This window comes from Felis catus, chromosome A2, assembly GCF_018350175.1.
Source record: "Felis catus isolate Fca126 chromosome A2, F.catus_Fca126_mat1.0, whole genome shotgun sequence".
NCBI lineage: Eukaryota > Metazoa > Chordata > Mammalia > Carnivora > Felidae > Felis > Felis catus.
Window position 1 is genome coordinate 12,165,858 of NC_058369.1, and position 13,214 is coordinate 12,179,071.

General features: G+C 58.9%; 1 protein-coding gene across 1 annotated transcript; it reads left to right on the plus strand.

Annotated features, from left to right (window-relative positions):
* Nucleotides 1-2,954: 2,954 nt before the first annotated feature.
* On the plus strand, nucleotides 2,955-5,460 carry KLF2 (Kruppel like factor 2). Its single transcript, XM_023246767.2, has 3 exons — nucleotides 2,955-3,138; nucleotides 3,381-4,218; nucleotides 4,827-5,460. Exons 1-3 carry the CDS (start codon nucleotides 3,064-3,066, stop codon nucleotides 5,000-5,002), a joined length of 1,089 nt encoding a protein of 362 aa, XP_023102535.1. The 5' UTR covers nucleotides 2,955-3,063; the 3' UTR covers nucleotides 5,003-5,460.
* The last annotated feature ends 7,754 nt before the right edge of the window (nucleotides 5,461-13,214 follow it).

A 13,214-nucleotide genomic window follows, 5' to 3' on the forward strand; every position in this document is an offset into this window, starting at 1 on the left:
CATGAATGTTTACAGTAGCCGTATTCAACATAGATTCGATCTAGCACCTACATCGCCAAAAACTGGAAGCAATCCAGAGGTCCCTCAATGGGTAAATGGATACACTGTGGTCCCTCTGTCCATATCGCCGAGTATGATTCAGCAACGACAACAAAAAGAAACGAGTTCTCAAACCACAGAAAGACGAGGAGGAATCTTAGACGCGCACTGCAGAGTGAGAAGAGGCCAGGCTGAAAAAACTACCTACTGTATGAGCTACAAGTATAGGGATTCTGGAAAAGCCAAACTATGGGACCTCACCAGGGATTCGGGAGGAGGGAGACAGGGAGAGGTGGATGGAGCCCAGGGGACTTTTAAGGCAGCAAAACCATTCTGTATGATGGCGTAAGTGTGGACACACGACGTGCATTTGCCAAAACCCAGAAAATGGAAAACAGCCAGAGTTTACCCCCGACTGTCAACTGTGGACTTCAGTTAACGACGATGCATCCATACTGGCTCATCAATGGTAACAAATGTATCGCGTGAGGGCAGGTGTAAGTGACAGGAGAAACGGTTAACCGGGAGGGGGCGTATATGGGAACCCTGTATACTTACTGTCCATGTTTTCTGTAAACCTAACAGCACCTACAAAAGTCAAGCTCACCAGTTAAGGAGGTGGGAAGGGAAGATGAGCCCGAGCCAAGCAAGTGGAAAGCGAGGGGAAGAAACGCTTGGCAGAGGTCACAGCAAGTACAAAGCCCTGGAGGCGGGCATGTGCCTGTGTGTTCCAGGACCCGCAAGGAATCCGAGAAGGAAGGGAGAAGGACGAGCTGGAGGGGGCCGGAGGGGCTGCCAGAGGCCGAGGCGGAGGGCCAGAGAATCATACTCCTTGGGGACCAAATTTCATTCCCTCAATCTTTCCCTGATTATCATATGGGGAAACTGAGGCCCAGATAAAGGCAATGAGAAAAACATACAGGTGGCTCATCTAGCCAGAACCTGCGGAGAGCTCACGGGACATCATCAATTCCACACGTCCACACCAAGAGAAGCGTGACTCTTCCAATACCGCTGTGCGGTAAGGTACCATTACGATCCGCTTCACAGACGAGGAAGCAAGCCCAGAGAGGCAAAGCCACTTGCCCAAGGTCACACAGCCAGTGGTCAGTGGCTGAGGCTGACGCTGAACCATCACAGTGGCAGCTGCAAGAAGCATGTGCGAGGTCAACTTGGAGTCTCCAGAAGCCCAGGGAAGCCGCACTGGGGATCCCTGCCCCCTCCAGCAACGGTGCCTGGCACTGAAACACCTCTGGATCCCCATCGCCTGGCAAATAGGGCTTATGTTTGCTGAATCTACAGGCGGGCGGGTGAATCACAGTGAGGTGACGCACTTCTGAGGTTCCTTCCCGCTGGGGAGGGGCCAGGATTGTGGACCCCATGCCCGTGTGTGGTGCCAAGGCCATTCACAGGCAGTGCCCCTGGGCTGCGGTGGTCCAGCTGCTGTCAGTGACCAAGCCGTCCTGGCCCCAGAGTTTTCCGGGTCCGGAGCTGCCTGTATCCCTCGCCACCTGGCCATGAGACTGGGGCTGGCCATGAACGCCTCCCGGTCTGGAACAAAGGTTCTGGAGTCAGGAGACCAGGGCTGGCTGTCTCCCGACTGGCTCCGGGTTACACCAGGAGATGCTCTCCTGCTGGCATTCATGTGGCTCCCCCTTTCTCCAGGTCCTGACTCACACAGCACCTCACGGGTGAGGTTCAAAATTTCACCATCCTCTCTCTCCCCCTCACACTCACTCACTTCCTATCCCCCCCCCCCCGCTGTATTCCATCCCCTGCGATATGTTTCCAAAAGGCTCATATTCCCAACATCCTTTTTCATTTTATAGCCCCCAGTGGAAGCCCCCCGAGGGCAGGGGGGTTTGCCTGCCTGTTGGCTGCTGTCCTCCTAGTGCTCACTCAGTGCCAGCGCACAGCAACAACGGAGCCAGTCCCTTGCAGCCAGGGCTGTGGCGTGGGGGACCCAGCTGGTGTATTGGAGATGCCCACCCGACAGTCCTGTTCCCTGTCCCGTGCCACCACCGCTCACTCCCGCCCAGGGCTGGGTCTGTGTTGGGGGAAGAGACTGTCGTCCCCAGCCTCTTCACTTATACAAGTCAGTAAAGGCACTAGGCCTCCCAGCCTCTGGAGAACCGCCAGCCTCTCCCCGAGCCCCCCAAGCCTCAGTTTCCCTGGAGGGCTTCCTTGAGGGAGGGCGTCTCAAAGACTTAACATTTGTTGATGTCATCGTGCAAGGTTTTTTTGCAGAGCGATGGGCATAACAGTGGGTCGGGCTTAGTGGGTCCCCAGGAAATGAGAGGCTGAGCGTCCCCACCCATCGTGAATCCTGGGGACCCCAATCCCCCATCCATCAGGGTTCCCAGGAACCTCACGCCAAGGCCCTGGGACACAGTCTCCCCATCCATCTAGGATTCTGGGGACCCCTCGGAAGCTGTGGGCCAATCTCTCCAGCGATCAGGGGCTCTGGGAACCCCTCCGAGGCGTTGGGGACCATTCTCCCCATCCATTCAGGGAACCCGGGAGGCCCCAGGACCCAGTGTTCGACTCAGAGCGCCGGGTCCCGGATGCCGCCTCCGCTCCAGGTCTTGCCAGTCCCCGAGCAGGCGGGAGCCCACGGGGCACCCCGGGGATCCCTGGGCGTCACGCTGCTGTTGTGGAGCGCGTGTTGACGCGTCGCCGGGGAGACGGGCGGGGGCGGGCCCGGGAGGGGGGCGCGGCCTGGCGGTGCGCAAGGGGCCGGCCCGGCTGCGCAGAGCCCTGGCGGCCGCAGTGGCCACGGCCGCCGCCGCCCGCCGGCTTATATACCGCGGCTAAATTTAGGCTGCGCCCGGAGCTCGTCCCCATCCGGGACGCGTTTCCGCCGCCGCCGCCTTGGCCCGGCCCCCGTGAGCGCCGCGCCTATAAGGCTTGGGCGGGCCCGGCCGCGGGCCGCAGAGCGTCCCCGCCCGCCCGCGCCCCGACCAGCCCGGCTCCGGGCAGCCAGTCACCGGTGTCCCAAACCCGCGTCGGCCCCGGGTCCCAGCCATGGCGCTGAGCGAGCCCATCCTGCCGTCCTTCTCCACTTTCGCCAGTCCGTGCCGCGAGCGTGGCCTGCAGGAGGTGAGGGCGGCAGGGACATCGGGGGCGGCCGGGGCCGCGGGGCGGCGGGGGCGGCTGGCTCAGGGTAGTGAAACGCGGGCTGCGGGGTAGTAGAACGCAGGCGGCGGGGACCGCGGGCTCAGTGTTGTAACACGCAGGCGGCGGGACCGCGGGCTCAGGGCCGTAGAACGCAGGCGGCGGGCAGAGATCCCCGGGCCCCGTCGCGCGCTCACGCCCGCGCCCTGTCTCCCCGTCACCCGCAGCGCTGGCCGCGCGCAGAGCCCGAGGCGGGCGGCACCGACGACGACCTCAACAGCGTGCTGGACTTCATCCTGTCCATGGGGCTGGACGGCCTTGGCGCCGAGGCGGCCCCCGAGCCGCCGCCGCCGCCGCCGCCGCCGCCCCCGCCGCCTGCGTTCTACTACCCGGAGCCCAGCGCGCCGCCGCCCTACAGCGCCCCTGCGGGCGGCCTGGTGTCCGAGCTGCTGCGGCCCGAGCTGGACGTGCCGCCGGGGCCCGCGCTGCACGGCCGCTTCCTGCTGGCGCCACCCGGCCGCCTAGTGAAGGCCGAGCCCCCCGAGGCGGACGGCGGCGGCGGCTACGGCTGCGCGCCCGGCCTGACCCGCGGGCCGCGGGGCCTCAAGCGCGAGGGCGCCCCGGGCCCGGCGGCTGCGTGCATGAGAGGCCCCGGGGGCCGCCCCCCGCCGCCGCCCGACACGCCGCCGCTCAGCCCCGACGGCCCCGCGCGCCTGCCCGCGCCCGGTCCGCGCGCCCCCTTCCCGCCGCCCTTCGGCGGCCCCGGCTTCGGAGCGCCCGGGCCCGGCCTGCATTACGCGCCGCCCGCGCCCACCGCCTTCGGTCTCTTCGACGACGCGGCCGCCGCCGCCGCCGCCGCCGCCGCTCTGGGCTTGGCGCCGCCCGCCGCCCGAGGTCTCCTCACGCCTCCCGCGTCCCCGCTGGAGCTGCTGGAAGCCAAGCCCAAGCGCGGCCGCCGCTCCTGGCCGCGCAAGCGCACCGCCACGCACACCTGCAGCTACGCGGGCTGCGGCAAGACCTACACCAAGAGCTCGCACCTCAAGGCGCACTTGCGCACGCACACAGGTGAGCGACGCGCGCGGGCCGGGGTTGGTGGCCGGGGGCTCTGCGCTGGTGGCGCGCGCTGAGGAACACCCCCCTCCCCCCACCCCCCGAGAGGGCGTGGCCCAGGAGATTAGGAAGGGGGTCGCAAGTTTAGGACTCCCTGGAGGCGTGGCTCAAGAGGTTGGGGAGCGGGTGCGCGCTTAGGAACCTTCGGGGGACTCTGTCTGAGAATGTTGCGGGAGGGACGCACGCTTAGGACCCTCCTGGGAGCGTGGCTCGGGGCTTTGGGAAGAGGGTGCACGCGCTTAGGAATCCTAGGGGGACGATGGGTCTCAGAACGTTGGGGAAGAGGATGCCAGCCTAGGACCCCTCTGGGGGCGCGGACAGTGCGCACTTTGGGCTCCCCGGGGGCGGGAATCAGGAGGCCCGAGAGCCAGGGGTGAGTGCCTAGGATCCCTAGAGGTCCAAAACGTAGGTCCCCCGGCGGCTTCAGGGGGCTGGTTACAGGAGTAGGTTGCGCGCGCCCGAGTGGCCACTGTCGCGGGGAGGGTGTGCGTAGCGGGGCCGCAGGCGGGGCGGAGCAGTCCCTGGGAAGCAAACTGAGGCCCGCTCTCGCCCCCTCTCTGCAGGCGAGAAGCCCTATCACTGCAACTGGGACGGCTGCGGCTGGAAGTTCGCGCGCTCAGATGAACTCACGCGCCACTACCGCAAGCACACGGGCCACCGGCCCTTCCAGTGCCACCTGTGCGACCGTGCCTTCTCGCGCTCCGACCACCTGGCGCTGCACATGAAGCGGCACATGTAGCCTGGACGCCCCTCCGCCTCCCCCCGCCCCCCACCGCGCGCGGCCGTGGCGGGTCCCACGCGCCGGGTGCGGCCCCCTCCCAAACTGTGACTGGTATTTATTGGGCCCAGAGGACCGGGCTGGGCACAGCGTGGCCATCGAGGGGGCTCCCCCCCCCCCACGACGACGATGACGCCCCGGCCCCCATCAGAGACTGAAGGCCCGGTGGGAGAAGACCACGATCCTTCTTGACGAGTTTTGTTTTCAAAATGGTGCAATAATTAAGTGTCGTCTTCCCCGCCACCGGGTCTACACTAGAGGATCGAGGCTTGATGCCTTGTGAGAAATGCCGCCTTAATTTGTACTGTCTTCGACATTTTTTTTTTATAATATTGTACATAGTGACTGTGACAGATATTGTATTACTGTAAATAGGGAGACAGGTGAGCATTTTGGCTCCCTGGTTCATTTTTATAAGACTTTTGTTGTTGTTGTTTTTTAATTAAAAAAAAAAGTTTTGCATCTTTGGAAAAAAAAAATCACAGCTCTGGTCTGGCTGCTTGGAAGCTGGGGTGTAGGGTGGGACTCGGGGAACCTGCAGCTTTGATGGAAGGCGGGCTGGCAGAGGTGGGGGGGGGGGAGAGTGCCTCCCACCCCAGCCAGCACCCTGGGTTGTCAGCTGCAGCACCCAGCTGCCAGGAACCGCGGGGTTTTCTATAAATTTAAACACTACATTTTAAGACTGAGGGAGAGTTATTTTAAGGTTGTTCCCTGAGCCATAAATTGCCTCCTTTTCCCCAGAGCTGGGGAAAGTGCTGGTCTCACTGACGTGGCCTCCTCTGGGCTGAAAAAAGACTTACCTCTTTCTGGAAGCTTCTGAGGTTTTAGCCAAACTTCTGGAGTGTGCAAGCTAACCCATCCCCTGCCCCCCCCCCCCCCCGCCAACCTTCCTCCACCCAACACACACACCTCTTTTTTTTTTTTTTAAGGGAAAAAATGCTGAATTTCTGACCCGCTTTGCCTTTTACTACTCTCGCCTTTCAGCAGGATGTTTTAAAGGGTGAGTCCCCCATCCTGTTAGAAAAAATGAAATCCATGTTTGAGGGCTCTGTATGGTGGGCGCTCTTTTCCAGAGGAGGAAACTGAGGCCCAGAGAGGTAGCTAGGGAGTGGTGGCATTAGGGTGCCTGACCTGGTCTGTCTGCCTCCTGAGGGTCCCCGAACTCCTCTAGAAGGGGCGAGGGGCTTTCTGCAGCAACCCATCTGGTGGGTTATGAGACCCTCCCCGGCAGGTGCCCTGGTGTGAAGGAATCGCATCAGAGCCCCTGCTTTGGTGACTGAAGGTGGCCACTGCAGAGACCCTCCTCCTAAACCCCAAACGTCTCCGTCCGGGCGAGGAGGTGCCTGTCTCCGGCAGGCGGGCTCTCCCTCACCTTCCCCCTTCTCGGGGGCCCCCCGGGTGGGTCACCATGGCTACCAACCATTGCACAAGTTGTTTCCAGAAAGTGAAAATAGCTTGTAAGCAGCACCTATTTTAAAACACTCTCGCCCCATTGCGACAGAGGCTGGGATTTCCTCCCTCCCTCCCTCCATCCCCCCCCTCCCCAAGGCAGTCCTGGAAACAGCTGAGAGCGTTTGGTAATCCACAAAAAGCAGAAATGGGAGATAGCAACCTGATTCATCTTTCTCGAGTAAATAGCCGGGGCCCAGTTCCGCCGGCGATGAAGCGCGCGTGTGTGAGCCTCCTGTACCCTCTCTCTGCGGCTTTTGCAGAAACTGTTCCAGAGCGGAGCAGTGGCCCCCTCGACCTGTGGAAACGATCTTCTTTGCTCACCGCTGGTTCCGGAGGCACTGGGTGGGGGGAAGGCGCAGAACAAAGACTCACAAGAAATTTAAAATAGCTCTTTGTAGGGTCTGCAGACTTTCCTGTTGAGTTGAAGCTAGCAGGTAAAGCCATTTTTCTTGCTTGCTCAAAAACACCTCCCAGGTTTCCCCCGGAGGCCTCTGAGTCCAAAGAGACGCCAGTTGTAACGGGACTGAAGCTGTTCAGTGTCTGTTTCCTGAGCGCCTCCCACAGATAGAGCAGAGCGTTCCGCTCGGATAGGGCTGTGTGTTTCAGCCTGCGCTGATTAATACAGAAATATCCCTCATCGTTTTTTTCTGGCCCTTTCTGGAAACCCGAATGTCACCTTCTATCTTCTGGAGGCGTGGTTCTCTCCCAGGGGTGACCTGGTCTAGAGATATTTTTGGTTGCCACAACCGGGGCCGGGGTGGTGGCGGGGTGCTCCTGGCATGGGCGGAGACCCGTGGTGCTGTTACCTTTTTTTTTTAAGTAGGCTTCATGCCCAGCGTGGGTCCCAATGCAGGGCTTGAACTCACAACCCTGAGATCAAGAGCCGAGCTGAGATCAAGAGTCGGAGGCTTGGGCCGCCTGGGTGGCTCAGTCGGTTGAGCGTCCGACTTGGGCTCAGGTCATGATCTCGTGGTTCCTGAGTTCGAGCCCTGCGTCCGGCTCTGTGCTGACCGCCTGGAGGCTGCTTCGGGTTCTGTGTCTCCCTCTCTCTCTCTCTGCCTCTTCCCTGCTCATGCTCTGTCTCTCTCGCATGCTCTCAAAAATAAACATTTAAAAAAAAATAAGAGTTGGATGCTTAACCGACGGAGCCACCAGGCGCCCCTGTTAAACAGCTTAGGATGATGCACCCACCACAGAGAATGATCCAGCCCCAAACATCAGCAGCACCTGAGTGGGAGAACTGGAACCCTCGTTCCTAAAAGGTCAACATTCATTGCTTTTATTAGCCAGGAGGTGGCCCCATCCCAGGAAGCAAGCTTTGATGGCAGATGTCACCCAGAAGGTAGGGGAAAAAAAAAATCTCACTGCGGGGCCCCGCTTCCAATGGCCGTAAGAAGACCGAGCACCTCAACACTTCTCCTTTCCATAAAAGAAGTTCTGGCATCCATTTGAGAAAATATTAAATATCAAAACAAAGAAAAAGAAAGAAAAACAATTCACCCCGCATTCTACAACCTGATTGCAATCAAAGGCGTTTAGAGGGAGGGGTTTCTGGTCAGTGGTCGAATTGCTTTCACATGGCTGCAAGGATCAGCATGTTTCCCCCCCCCCCCATTTTTCTTTTTCCAAGCAAGGTTAAAACCATTTTTCCGTATTTTGTCCTCCACGATGTGTTTTTATTACCATTTTAAATGGCTGCATACTATTCCGTTAGATGTGCCAAAAATTGCTTATGCAGACAAGCACGGAGCATATACACGTACTTGGCCACGCGTCATACTGTCTTCTGGGGAGGTGGGTAAAGGGGTCGGAAGCGATGAAGGTTGGCGGGGACTTTAGGCATCGCCAGAGTGATCTCCCAAGAGTCACTCCAGAGGTGGGGGAAGGGCACAAGAGCTGTTTTTCTGCCGGGAGTTTCCTGTGTGTCAGGGAGCCCGGGGCACCCGGGCTGGTGACAGAATACGGTGTGAAATGGGAGCTTTCAGAGGGTGAGTCCCTGACTCAGCACCCTGCCCCATCGGCAAAGCTGAGTTAGCACCCAGACCCAGCAGCGCCCTGGGGAGTCCCAAGGCCGCGAGCCAGAGACGGCTCAGGGGGGCACCAGGGCCAGGTGGCTCCAACGGCCTGGACCCATGCCGAGCTGGTGGGTGCTGAGGACAGGGTTTCTCAACCGTGGCTCTGTCGACCTTTGGGGGCAGGTCATTCTGTGTCGCGGTGGCTCCCTTGTATACTGTGGGGCGTTTAGCAGCGTGCCTGGCCCCGCCCCCTGGACACCAGCAGCACACATCCCCTCAAGCTGTGACAACCAAAAATGTCTCCAGACATTGCCAAGTGCCCCCTGGGGGTGCAGACCCACCCCAGATTGAGAACCACTGGGCTAGAGCTTCCATGGCCACCTGAGAGACTTTGCATCTGTAATTTTATGACTCTCTGAGCTCCTCCGATACGGCACGGCACGCGTTTAGATACACCCGCCGGGGGCGCCTGGGTGGCTCCGTCGGCTGAACGTCCGACCTCGGCTCAGGTCACGATCTCACCGTTGGTGGGTTCAAGCCCCGCGTCGGGCTCTGTGCCGGCAGCTCGGAGCCTGGAGCCTGGTTCGGATTCTGTGCCTCCCTCTCTCTCTGCTCCTCCCCTGCTCAGGTTCTGTCTCTCTCTGTCTCAAAAATAAAACCATTTAAAAAAATAAATACATAAGCAATAGATAAATACACCCACTGAGGGGGAGAGGCGGTAACAAGACTGACCCGGTGTATGTCATCTAATCGATTGGGATGTATGCTGCTGTGTAGTGTGAGTGGGGACCTAAACCAATCCTTTTCCAAGTAACTGAAACAGGGTTTCTCTCCCTCAGGACCACTGACCTTTGAGGCTGGATCCTTCTCTGCTGTCGGCGGCCAGTCTGGACGCCGTAGGGTGTCAAGCGGCATCCCTGGCCTTCACCCACCAGGTGCCAGTAGCAACCCCAGCCCCTCAGTCACGACATCACCGAGTGTCCCCTGGGGAGGGGGTGCACAGAACCGCCCGCGGTGAGAACCACCGCTTGGGCAAAAGTCTTCTCCGCCACCAAAGCCCCCATGTCTGCCTCGCGGGCCTGCTTCTTGGTCTAGAAAACGAAGATGCCCTTAGGACAGGATGGCAGGACGGAGGGTGTGGCCAGCACCGCGAGTGTCCCCCTGGTGCAATCTGGTGCGTGGATTTGAGTTCTGGGTTAACCCCCACCACCCCATCTGTCTCTGTGTCTCTGTCTCTCTTGTCTCTTTTTCTTTCTCCCCACCTCTCTCTCCCTCCCTCCCTTCCTCTCTCTCTCTCTCTCTCTCTCTCTCTCTCCCCCTTTTCCCCTCCTCTCTCTCTGTCTCTCCCATTCATTCCCTCAGCAGATGCACCCAATGAGCTGAGTCCTAGGGAAGCAACAGTGACTCAGAAGTGACTCAGCCTCGAGCCATCACCCAGAGCCGATGTCAACAAGTTTGTTGAATGATTAACCCAGTGCGAACTTGAACTGAGCGCAAGGGCTGGGGCAGGTGCTTCCAAATCCCAGGCGCTTTCCACCAGGTCTCTCTTTCAGCCCTCCCACCGAGAGGGGGAGGGGCCAGGATCGCCACCCTAGTTTTCCAGATGCAGAAAGCGGGGCTCACAGCGGGAAGGCTAGCCTGGGTCCCTTACAGGTGTAGGTAGTGGAGCCGGGGCTCGAACCCTGGTCAGCCTGACGTCACAGCTCCTACCCGTGCCTGGAAAAGTCTACATGCTGAAACATATCAAGCTCCCGGCGTCTTCCTCCACACGTACGATCGTGGTTCCTGGAGGCCCCGGTGAGCCCCTTCGAGACTTCCATCCGAACATCCTGGAAAACTTGTTTTCCAGGAAAGTCTCAGACGGGGAGAAACAGAGTCGCATGGAGTCCCCCGAGGTGCTACAAGATGCAACAAAAGGAGGCCTGGGGCGGGGAGCAGTCCCCCAAAAAGCTAAACAGAGCAATCACGTGACCCAGCCATTCCACTCCTTGCCGTAGACCCCGAAGAGTTAAAAAGAGAGACTCAGGGGCGCCTGGGTGGCGCAGTCGGTTGAGCGTCCGACTTCAGCCAGGTCACGATCTCGCGGTCCGGGAGTTCGAGCCCCGCGTCGGGCTCTGGGCTGATGGCTCAGCGCCTGGAGCCTGTTTCCGATTCTGTGTCTCCCTCTCTCTCTGCCCCTCCCCCGTTCATGCTCTGTCTCTCTCTGTCCCAAAAGTAAATAAAAAACATTGAAAAAAAAAAAAAAGAGAGAGACTCAAACAGGTGCTTGTACACCCGTGTTCACAGCCACAGGACTCAGCCACCAAAGGGTGGAAACAACCCGCATGTCCATCAACAGCTGAACGGATGAACCCAGGTGGTCCACCTATGATTCAGCCACAAGAGGGAACGAAGCTCGGACACACGCTACGAGGTGGGTGAACCTTGAAGCCATCATGCCGAGTGAAAGACGCCAGACTCCAAAGATCACACGCAGTACGATTCCACTCATACGAGGCCCTTGGAGTGGGTAAATCCACACAGACAGAAAGTAGATGGTGGGTGCTGGGGAGTTAGTCAGTGTTTAATGGGGACAGAGTTTCCATCTGACGTGATGGACAAGTTTTGGACACAGTGGGGATGGTTGTATAACAGTAAATGCGACTAATAGCATTGAATCGTATACTTAAAAGTGATTAAAATGGTAAACTTTTTTTATTATATATGTCTTACCACGAGTTAAAAAAAAAAAAAAAAGAAAAGGCTTGAAAGTCTCCATAGACAGGAGGCAAGGGGTGGGATTTGTATGAGACAGATCCTGTGATGAGTGTCTTCCAGGAGTTTGTACCCATTGTACAGGCGGGTGAATGGAGGTGTGGGGAGGCGAGGCCGCTGTCCACGTGAAGGAGCTGAGCCTTGAACTTGGGGCTGCCCGGAATGGAGGTTTTTCCCCACTGGGGTGCCCGTGCAGTGGGCAGTCGTTGAGTGTCTCCAGGCCTCCGTTTCCCCATCTGAAAACAAGGCCATTGGACCAGTGGCTCCTCTACACGGGCCTCATACTGGGGACAATTTTGTCTCCCCCGTAAAATCAGACGGTGTCCTCCAGTAGCTTCTCGTCGTTCTAGAATAAACCCAAAGGCTTCATTGTGGTCTGAGGGCCCCCCCCCCATCTTATCCCACTCCTGCATGCTCACTCAGCCACACCGACCTCCTTACTGTCAGCCAAACACGCTCCCCTCTGGTCCTGCCTCAGGACCTTTGCATTTGCTGCCCCCTGAGCCTGGAATGCTGATTCGCACATTCTTCCCGTAGCCACCGGTAGCAACAAAGCCAAGCTGTACTGGGGTCGCCTCTGCAGCCTTGAAGCCAGAAACCAGATCCTCGGGTGAGAACAGGAGGCCACCGGACAAAGGGTTGGGGCCCTGGGCGGCCCTCCGTAGGCAGGGGGGTGGAAGAAGCTGGCTCTGGAGTCTCAATCCCCAGCACCTTTGCTTCCTGCTCTGTGCCTGCCAGCAAGTGGCCCTCTCACTGACCCCCAGCACATCCTTTCTGCCGTAGACCTGTAAGCCTCTCAGAGCATCATCTCGTCCTCGCAGAAGAGGAAACGGAGGCCCAGAGGGGTCTCCCAGAGTCATACACTGATCCTAGGACCCTCCACTCTGAAACTCAGGGTTTTCCCTTAGCTGTGTGGGCCTGGAAGGCCAGGTTCACTCCCATTTCGTGAGGGAGACAGAGGAAGGAGGCGAGTCTCAATGCTCCCTACTTCACCGAGTTCAATTCTTTTTTGGAGGAGAGGGAGGTTGGGGCAGGGTACATTTGTGGCCATTTGTGGCTCTGGGAATAAACAGGTATGTCCTTCAGCCCTGCCTCAGGGCCTTTGCACTTGGCGATCCTCTCAGCTGGAGATTCTTTTCCTCTTCTTCTTCCCATGGCCGGCAACTATTTGTCCTTCAGACACCTGACCATCCAGCTGACCTCACCCACCCCCTGGGACAGAGGGAGGACTCAATGCCCTCATCCTGCTGAATACGTATTTAGTGACTTCTTTCAAATGATTTGGTTCCTCTGGGCCTGACCACACGTTAGCAAGTTACCCAACCATGTGGAACTGGGAGGCAGATGAACTTTTTTTTTTTTAATGTTTTATTCATTTTTAAAAGAGAGAGGCAGAGTACAAGTGGGGGACGGGCAGAGAGGGAGGGAGACACAGAATCCGAAACAGGCTCCAGGCTCTGAGCTGTCAGCACAGAGCCCGACATGGGGCTCGAACCTGTGAACCACAAGATCATGACCTGAGCCGAAGTCGGACACTTAACCGACTGAGCCACCCAGGCTCCCCGCAGATGAACTTCATGATGTGCCAGGAGGTGAGGGATGCATGAGGAGGTGCAGAGAGGGGAGCCCCCTGCCCCAGATCACACAGCAAGAAAAAGGCAAGAGTCCCACAGCGTTCCACCTCCCAAATCCTTACCCAGACTCCCCAGGGCTGAGACCAAGTGCCCACCCTGTCCCGGAGGTCTCTGCAGACCTGCCCTTCTGGAACGGCATGACCGACGCCCTCAGTCTCATGGGACACCCACGTGTCCTGCCTCCAATGTTGGCGCTCACGGACTGGCCCACCTGGGAGGGAGAGGGGTGAGGGAGTTGGCCGCACATGGGGGGCTTCTGGGAAGGAGGAGGTGGCTCTGACTAGGACGCGCGGGAAGAGGCAGGGATGAGCCAAGGCT

What these genes read in the sequence shown, in the direction of transcription:
- KLF2 (XM_023246767.2), top strand. Translation starts at nt 3,064, where the DNA reads ATGGCGCTGAGCGAGCCCATCCTGCCGTCCTTCTCCACTTTCGCCAGT. An exon ending in GCGAGCGTGGCCTGCAGGAG is followed by an intron (nt 3,139 to 3,380) that starts GTGAGGGCGGCA and finishes CGTCACCCGCAG; the next exon opens with CGCTGGCCGCGCGCAGAGCC. An exon ending in GCACTTGCGCACGCACACAG is followed by an intron (nt 4,219 to 4,826) that starts GTGAGCGACGCG and finishes CCCTCTCTGCAG; the next exon opens with GCGAGAAGCCCTATCACTGC.